The following is a 10,444-nucleotide window of genomic DNA, read 5'->3' on the forward strand; positions in this document are numbered from 1 at the left end:
TGCATTCTCTACTTTACTGATTAAGCCATTAAGACATTATTAAAGCATGTTCCACTTAATATGCTTATATTTATTATTTTTCTGCTAATTTCAATTCAGTTAATATTGTCCATATGCTTGTCATTACTCCAAAGACAACTTTAAATTAAACGTAACATCTGAACATTTCACATATGCCACCGAACCCACACCACCAATCATAGTGACAAGAAAATAGCTTATAATTGCAATGTAACAACTGTTTTTTGTTTGATTACTACAAAATTATGACCGATATGTCAAATAGGATGTACGAACTTCAGCTGTCCTTATTCAAGTCTCATCTCTCTTCATTGATACGCAACTGAGGAGGAACCTAAAATGTTACCTCAAGTAGTTGTGGGGGGAACATTCGCTAGTGGGTTGCTTATGGTAAGTTTTAATAACATATACAATTGTAATTATTTTTTAAAATTAAGAATATTCTTTTGTTTTATAAAAAAAGTGCCACAATACAGCACATCGATTTTACCTGTACATGCTAGAAAACATATATTGTCATATCCACATTGCCAGAGAATTTTGAAAATGCCACTGGTAGTTCTGGAAAGTCATGGTTTGGATCTCAATGGCTTTAATCACATTACACTTTTTTAGTTTTTTTTCAATTTTTCCTTATAACATAATAGAAGATACCAAAACTAAGTTGTATACAAGCCTGTATTTAGGCACATGTTATTATGTGTTCAAACAGGACGGCAAAACTTTAAATTTTATTTTTCATATTCATAATAAAATATTTACAAAACATTATAAAACATAATATTATATTATTCATCAAATTACCATCATAACTATTTTGACTGGGCGTTTCAAAATATTCATCATTGGTCATGTTATGGACTTAATTTTTAGCTTCAGTTTCATTGTACAAATCGACAGAATGCTGAGGGTGGTGATTGCAAACAATCATGTGCAACCCACTCTCGCCCAGGACTGCAAGAAGCCGTAATTGTTATTGCTATTATATTTGACCATATCTCACAACGACTTTGGACTTCCAATGGTAAATTTAAAAATTAATAATTGCTTCCTACAAAGCTGTTTTAAAATATTTGCATTTTTTACATTTGATCTGTTTGAGCAGTAGTGTTTTATATTAAATCAGACATAACACACAGTCTACGTTTTGATGAAATAATGGAAATCCCTACGGACTACGCCCCAATTGGTGTTTAATGTATCAAAAAACTCCACTTTGATCTCCAGAACTATGCTAGATGGAAGTTAGCTGGACTGTTCTTTTGAACTATGTCCGAATTCAAATGTTCTACAATATCAAAGATATTTTTCAGTTGACTCTGTATCTTTTTGTAACCTTTTGATTGTATAATGTTTAATTAATTAAATGTATGATTTTTTTGATGCTAAAACTGTACTCAATGTATATGTTAATAAAGAATTTTTGATTTGATTTGATTTGAGTTTATAAAGAAACAAACACATAAATAGTTTCATTGTTAGTGTAATTTTTACTGTTGATTTTTAGCAAGTATCATGAAATATAAAAAACAAAGTTACCATATAACTTTGACTATAATGTAAAGACTGTTATAAAACCTATCTTGGCTGTCTTTTGATAGAAGTAAATTTCTTTGATCTATAATATATATTTTCTTGATTGGGAAACAAAATCATCTATGAAACAAAAAAAAACTAAGGCCGTAGTAAATTCCAATGGCCATAAATATGCACTTTTTGACATAAATTATTGATCAACATTGGCATGACAAAAGCAAACTCAACATTGGCACCAGAAATCTAGTTCACTCTAACCAGCAATGGTCATACATGTACAACGCCTACTAAATTGCGTGCAAAACTACTAGCAAGCACATATAAAAGACAATGTAGTCTTCCGATCATATGTTAGTTTGCTTATTTAAACGCATATGTGATAGATACGGCCAAATACAAAATAATTGAATCGGAAAAAGTAAGCGCTCTGTGATGTAATGGTAGCACATTCACCCGGCAAGTGAGAGATCCGGGTTCGACTCCCGGCGGAGCAAGTACTTTTTGTGATTCAATGTTTATTGAAAATTAAATAAGGCTATTGCCATTTATACAATTTAATGTAAATATATATATATATATATATATATATATATATATATATATATATACAGGGTGGCGAATATGTCAGTTTCCCCATAAATTGGGATATTTTGTTTCAATAGGTTGGTAACAATATTAAATTGGCAACAACACATAGTAAGTTCATTGCTGTCTGTTCCAATGGCTAGGGTAAAGTGACGCTCTTTGCTTCTGTTATTTGTTTGTGTGTTTTTAAAATGTTTAAAACCCAACGAATTTACATCTTTCAGTTGTGGTGGAAACAAAATAAAAATACTGCTGTAATAATTGAAGAATTTAGTGGTAAATATCTAGATATCGCGATACCCACTCGACAGTATATGCGGAAGTTAAATAACAAATTTGAAAACACAGGAAGTGTTTTAAATAACCCAAAGTGTGGTCGTCCACAATCAATTTGCAACGAAGAAAACCTGCAGACAGCTGCTCAAGCTTTTGTAGCCAGTCCTGGTAAATTGACTCGTAAGGCATCTGTTGCACTAGTAATATCAAGAAGCGTGCAAAGAATGTTAAAAAAATTATAATCTAAGCCATACTGTCCGTCTTTACTCCAAGCGCTTCACAAGGATGATTCCGATAGGCGATTTGAATTCTGTGAAGCAATAGTTTTGCACTCAGAGGCTGATCCAAATTTCTTGTGATCAATTTTGTGGTGTAATGAAACATGTTTCGTACTAAATAACGTAATCCAAGCAGAACGCAATGTGCCTGGTGTTATAGAATGGGGAGGTATTTCAAGTACTGCATTGATTGGTCCTTATTTTCTTCAAGGAAATGTTAACTCAGAAAGTTACTTACGGTTGCTGCAAGAAGTAGTAGTTTCCGAGCTCAGACACAATCCTGTTTTCAATATTCATTCGCTCATCTGGCAACAAGATGGTGCCCAGAACATTTTGGTATCCAAGTTTGAGATTTTTTAAATAACACATTTAATGAATGGATTGGTCACCATGGTACAATTGATTGGCCTGCACGCTCACCAGACCTGATCCCATGTGATTTTTCACTGTGGGTATTATAAAGGAGACTGTGTATGCTTGAAAACCGCAAAACCTTGACGAACTCAGAAACCTAATTAGAAATGCATTTGAACTTGTTAATAACTATAAACCTTTATTGCTAAATAATATTTGATTCTGTTCTCAGTCGTTGTATGAAATGTATACAAAATCAAGATGGACAATTCGAATAATTACTAATAACATAGTATGGTAATATGTAAGTAATTTCATATAATGAATTTCTATTCTTTCCTAAAAGTCTTTTGTTCAATTAACCTATGATGCCTTTAAATTTCTCTTCTGGGGAAACTGACATATGCGTCGTCACCCTGTGTACATATAAATTTCCGTTTTTGCAACTCCCCTCAAATTAAGAAACTTTGAATAAATTATGGTATTTATTAACTGACCATTATTTATAATTTTTTATTTATTGTTTTAGCAATATGATGTCAAGGAATATACAGGCATTTTATTAAAGACGAAAATCCCTATATATTGTGCAGTAACCTACTCCATTGATTTGGATAATTGTTAGGACAAAAAAATGTTATTGCTATTATTATAAATTGTAAAATTTAAAGAAATTTACAAACGTTACAAATACTGGACATATACTGTGCCAAACAAGGAATCAACTGATGCCAATTGGTTTAGTAAAATATTTTAAAAACTAATTATTAACAGTAATTTGTTCTTTTGTTTTTTGGCTTATTTGTTTTCTACAATGAGTAGCATAATGTTTAAATTGGACAGGAAAAATGAGCCTTTAATGAACTTGAACATGCAGTTGTTAAAATTTGTATACTCTCTAATTCGTCTTTAACAATATTAGAACTTTAAGAAACACTTTATCATTTTGATATCTATACAAAATTAAGTGCACTACTCTAATGTTTGTCATGATTATTGTTCTTTACGTTACAGCTTGCTTCGTTGTTATACGGGGGTCAGTTCATCGTCAACAATAGCGGCAGTCCCACAGCCAAACTTGCAGTGAACAAGTACTCGACATGTCTCTCTCTAGAACCATCTTCTGGGGAGGAGGCCAGTACCAACTACACCAGCTGTGTGTTGGAACTTGACACACTTGTCAAATCTCTTGTGAAATCCGGAGAACTTAGTCTCAATGACTGTGAAATAGATGTGGGAGTGGCTTACTGCACAGTCTGGGTCTGGTATGTACCCCAAAAAATTGTCATCACTGACAATGAAATACTGGATGTTATAAGAGCAAAGCAAGGATTGAAAGATGAATCAGGCAAACAGAAAAAGCCTCAAGGGAAAGTTGAAAAACTCAAGTCAGATGTGACTTCTCTGATAGACCTAATTCAAACTCAGACTAAGCCACAAATAGCAAATACACTCACAGCAGCACAGATGTACACACAAAAAATGGATATTGGGAATATGAAAGATAAGGCAAAAGAATCCATTACAAATGTCCATAACAAAGTTTCACAATACGTGAAACCTGCTACTGATAAATTAAAAGAAGGTACAAGAAATATACTTGGTAACATTAAAACTTCAGTAGGTCAAACAACTCAAAAATTAGCAAAATCATATCAAGCAACAATTAACTCACCGGTTGGTCAAGATCTTGGAAAAATTGCGGATAAAGCCAAAGAATCAATTAAAAATGCACACAACAAACTTTCTCAAAACGTAAAACCTGCTACTGACAAATTGAAAGAAGGTACAAAGAATTTACTTAATAACATTAAAAATTCAGTAGATCAAACTACTCAAAAACTAGCAAAATCATATCAAGCAACAATTAACTCACCGGTTGGTCAAGATCTTGGAAAAATTGCGGATAAAGCCAAAGAATCGATTAAAAATGCACACAACAAACTTTCTCAAAACGTAAAACCTGCTACTGACAAATTGAAAGAAGGTACAAAGAATTTACTTGATAACATTAAAAATTCAGTAGATCAAACTACTCAAAAACTAGCAAAATCATATCAAGCAACAATTAACTCACCAGTTGGTCAAGATCTTGGAAAAATTGTGGATAAAGCCAAAGAATCAATTAAAAATGCACACAACAAACTTTCTCAAGACGTAAAACCTGCTACTGACAAATTGAAAGAAGGTACAAAGAATTTACTTAATAACATTAAAAATTCAGTAGATCAAACTACTCAAAAACTAGCAAAATCATATCAAGCAACAATTAACTCACCGGTTGGTCAAGATCTTGTAAAAGTGAAAGATAAAACCAAAGAATCAATTAAAACAGTCCACAACAAAGTTTATCAATATATGAAACCTGCTACTGACAAATTAAAAGTAGGTACAAGAAATATACTTGGTAACATTAAAAATTCGGTAGATCAAACTACTCAAAAATTAGCAAAATCCTATCAATCAACATTTAACTCAACACCTGGTCAAGATCTTGGAAAAATGAAAGATAAAGCCAAAGAATCAATTAAAAATGTACACAACAAACTGTCTCAAAATGTGAAACCTGCTACTGAAAAATTAAAGGAAGGTACAAAGAATTTACTTGGTAACATTAAAAATTCAGTAGACCAAACCACTCAACAATTATCAAAAGCCTATCAATCAACATTCAACTCAACACCTGATCAAGATTTTGGAATTATAAAAGATAAAGCAAAAGAATCAATTAATAAAGTAAATAACAAAGTTTCTCAATATATGAAACCTGCTACTGACAAATTAAAAGAAGGTACAATAAATATACTCGTTAACATTAAAGATTCAGTAGATCAAACTACTCAAACACTAGCAAAATCCTATCAATCAACATTTAACTCAACGCCTGGTCAAGATCTTGGCAAAATGACAAATAAAGCCAAAGAATCAATTAAAAATGTGCACAACAAACTTTCTCAAAATGTGAAACCTGCTACTGACAAATTAAAAGAAGGTACAAAGAATTTACTTGATAACATTAAAAATTCAGTAGACCAAACCACTCAAAAACTATCAAAAGCCTATCAATCAACATTCAACTCAACACCTGATCAAGATTTTGGAAGTATAAAAGATAAAGCAAAAGAATCAATTAATAATGTGCACAACAAAGTTTCTCAATATGTGAAACCTGCTACTGACAAAATAAAAATAAATACATTAAATTTATTTGGGAAAATTAAAAACACTTTACAACAAACCACTCAGAAACTATCAAAATCCTACCAATCTGCAATTAATCCAACAACTGATAAAATTGAAATTCCTGGACTTAACTCAGTTCAAAATCCAATAACACAGAAAATTTCACAAAATGAAGACATAGGAACTGAAAAACCCAAGCAAACTTCCTCAGAGGAAGTAAATAAAAAACAGGATGTCTCTAACCCGTTTACAACTACAACTGGAATTTCTAAATCAGGTTTTATGGCAGTAATTAACAAAGTCCAAGAACCAATCAAACAATCCATTGGATCTGTTTCAGAACCAGGGAAACCTAATTTTCCATCGGTTGTTAGTAAAGTTCAAGAACAACAAAAACAAGCTACAGAAATTACTAATAAAAATTCTAAATTAGGACTATTGACCATTGCTAACAAAATCCAAGAGCCTGTCAAACAAATTGTTGATACCGCTACTGAAAAACCAAAAATAGGTCTAGCATCTGTTATAAATAAGAATCAAGAGGAACAAAAACAAACTGGTTCTCAGATTGTAGCCGCTACAAATGAGAAATCGAATTCAGGTGTCTTTGCAATAGTTAGCAAAGTTCAAGATCCATTAAAACAACTAGTTGGGTCTGCCACAGAGAAATCAAAATCAGGCTTGATTGCAGCTGTCCAGGAACCAATTAAACAAACAGTTGCACAATCTGTGGGCTCTACCTCTGAAAAATCCAATTCTGGTTTGTCAAAACTTGTTGATAAAGTTCAAAAACAACAAAAAAGTGATTCAAAAATGTCAGATATTACAAATGAAAAGTCAAAATCAGGGTTATTAGCTGAAGTGAATAAAGTACAAGAGCCAATCAAACAAACAGTTCAAGAGGTTACTGGGTCAGGTGTTAATAAGCCAAATATAGGCTTATCAACAGGTATCACCATTCAAGAAAAGAAAAAGGAATCAGATATAATTGCTGAAAAATCAAGAAATGCTGCATTGTCAGTTATTACAAAAATCCAGGAACCGATAAAACAATCAGCCTCACAAAGTTCAGAAACTGGCTCAAAAACCTCAAAGACTGGATTTTTGTCAGCATTAAACAAAGCACAACAACAAACAGCTACACAATCTGCAACTGATAAACTAAGATCAGACTTAACAGGCTTGTTTAATCAACTGAACGTTCCAGTTAAACAATCAAGAGCAAGAGATCAACTTAATCAATCTATTAAACCAGTATCTCAAAAATTTAAATCAGGTTCATCTTATCTTCAACAAACCCGTAAAATTAAAAAAGAAGAAAATGAATCTGAACAAGTTCAATCACAGAGATTGAAGAAAATTAAATATGCTCCTAAAAATTCACCCCTAGTACGAACAGAAATTATTCCAGTACGTAAGGTTGTCTTTAAACGTCGTAGAATAATCCCAAGACCATTCAGAGATGACTCGTATTAGTATCCAATATTCACAGTATGAATATGCTCTGAAAAATGTTTTATCACTGGCTTGTGTAATGACTTGCATTATTAAAGTGATGTTTTAAAACGCAACGATTTATACCTTCCCTTCATTAATCAAATAAGAAATAGTTCAATTTAAATATATTTTACAATATCCGTTAGCATATACAATGCATTTACTTTCTCAAGGAATTCATATGAATAATTGGTAATTCATAAAAATATTCTTTTTTACAATTAAATTGTGTTTAGTTACAGATATTAATTACAAAATTTTACAAAACTTCTAGGAAAAATATCTACATGAATTTATCAATCTTAGCAACTGCTGCTAAATCTGTTATTTTGATTTTTTTCTTAACAATTCTATCATCCTGAACCTTGCTTGAAGTCATATAATGTTGTACAAGTATTGTTGATGACAATGCAAGTATTATCTTGTAATATTACTTAGTGTCAGATGATTCTCCATAATCAATATTATAGTCATAGTTGCACTTCAACTTGTTATACATGTTGACTAAATATTTATATTGCCATGTCTATTTATCTTCACTTCCACTAAGGAGCTTAAAGCACCTTTAGGAAATTGCTTCTTTTCCAATAAAAAACTGTGAAAATTTATATGTATATATGTATATAAAATTTCTTACTCAGGCCTATATGACTGAAAGGATGAACTTCTATGTAAAAATCATTTTCTACACAATTACTGAGGACGAATGGACATTCAGTGGATAACCAAACATACCTTATGATTTTTTAGTCAAGGATGCAGATCCCCAGAGCCAAAACCATTTTTTGCTCAACAATCATGGCCGCTCTAATGATATATGGATCCGAAAACCAAAACTTTCATGAAAATTCAACTAGTAATTGTCAAGAGTAAGTTCAACCAACTACTACAGGCTGAGTGCTCTCAAGGGTTAGGACCTTCTAAAAGCCAGGAGCTCCCAGAGATTAAGAGCTCCTAGACACTAAACGCTTTTACAGTATGTAGAAAAAAGACAGAAAGCTTTCTAAGACATGGCAGGGATATCATTCCCAGTGTCTGAAACCGCCCAGACAAATTCTAACTGATTTTGCCTTTTTTTGCCAATAGCAGATTACATCAGTTACTCACAGAGGTAGGGAGTCCACAAAGGTCAGGAGATTAAAAGCTCCTCCAGGCGAGAAAGAGCCAATAGTCCAAGCTCCAAAGTGTCCTTGAACTTTTAGTTTTTTAGATGTCAGGAGGTTTTAGATATCAGGGGCTCACATAAACAAAAATTTCCAAAATATTACAAACCTCCTCATAGCAGGAGCTTCATGAGTCAGAGTTCTGTGTCTGTACGTTCACAAAGGCATAGAGCACTGTAGGCTGAAGATATCTCAAAAATTAAGGTAACAGGTGTACAAAGTTTTAAGAAATATACAAAACATACATACATTTCTGAATAACATTGTAGAAATGGGTGTAAAAGCAATAGTTGTAGGATTTTATAACCTTGATATAAACTAAACTTTATACATAGATAAGACTTAAATATTGTTTGGATGAGTTTGCCAGCCAGTCTTAAACAATAACATATTTCAATATGGCAGCAATCACATTTATGTAAAATTCTTATATAAGTTATTCTACAGCATACATCAAAGATAACACAGATTATACAATTTTCAAGCTATTTTTATTCTTATTACTTTGTTTATATCTCTTATAGTATCAATCAAAACCTTTTGAACTGTTATGGTAGTCATTCCAAATTTAGAAAAGGAATTGTTATAGAATAGACTTAGTTATTATGCATTGTAGAGTAAAACTTAACAAATTAAGATTACTCAAGTAATCTACAACAAAGTTTGTATTTACATGTTTTTTATAAATTATAAAGTTTCTAGACAAAGGCCACACACATTTTTTGAGAAGTTTACAACTTGTACAATAGTACACGGGCAATAGGTTCAAGATGAACACTGACCGTGACCTTTTTAATAATTTTTTAAAAATGTAACAACAATAACAAGAAAAGATATATCAACAATGCAATAAAATTTCTACTAATAAATATTTTTTTAAAACATCAGAAAGACCAAAATTAGAATATACAATCAGTATCACTAAAGACAGAAATTCATGTATATAATAAAAGGAATGTGTAAGTAACCAATCCCACTAATGTTTTCTATTTGTATCAACAGTGTCTACTATATGGTAACATCTATTAAAAAGTGTAACTTTATTTGACTATGTTTTACTGAGCCTAACAAAATCTTTTTTTTTTCTTAAATGGTTCTCATGTTTTGAGAGTGCAGACTTCCTCTTAATACATAATCACTTAAATTAGTCTTCATAATAACAACACAAAATAAATGTATACGTTAATAACAGGTGATATAGACTTCTAGTGGAAAATGGCTTACAACTTGCTTTCTGATCAGAGTTAGTTAAAATTCTTACAGATTTTTTCGAATCAGTATTCTTTGAATTCCTGAACCATTCTCCTAGAGTTTACCCCTACAATTGAAAAATGCAAAATAAGCGCTTCAATAATAAGGTTAAGACATGATCGCCCAGAGTCTTTTTGTGTCCCGGAGCAGTTTTGGCTTGTGACACCCCATTCAAAACCCGATTTTCAACTTATGACTAAACTTGCCACCAAACATTAAATTCCTATTATTAAGCCCTTCAGTTATGCTTCTGAGCTAAACATTTGCTTAATTTTGAGCCAACTAAAATATTTGCATAAA

The 10,444-nt window shown here is 31.8% G+C and overlaps 1 protein-coding gene across 1 annotated transcript; it reads left to right on the forward strand.

Moving 5' to 3' along the window:
• The first annotated feature begins 276 nt into the window (after positions 1–276).
• Positions 277–7,799, forward strand: LOC124367413 (extracellular matrix-binding protein ebh-like). The gene is made up of 2 exons (XM_046824215.1): positions 277–411; positions 4,065–7,799. The coding sequence occupies exons 1-2, from the start codon at positions 361–363 to the stop codon at positions 7,707–7,709; spliced, it is 3,696 nt and encodes a 1,231-aa protein (XP_046680171.1). The 5' UTR covers positions 277–360; the 3' UTR covers positions 7,710–7,799.
• Positions 7,800–10,444: the final 2,645 nt, after the last annotated feature.

The sequence above is a fragment of the Homalodisca vitripennis genome, chromosome 1 (genome assembly GCF_021130785.1).
Source record: "Homalodisca vitripennis isolate AUS2020 chromosome 1, UT_GWSS_2.1, whole genome shotgun sequence".
Classification (NCBI taxonomy): Eukaryota; Metazoa; Arthropoda; class Insecta; order Hemiptera; family Cicadellidae; genus Homalodisca; species Homalodisca vitripennis.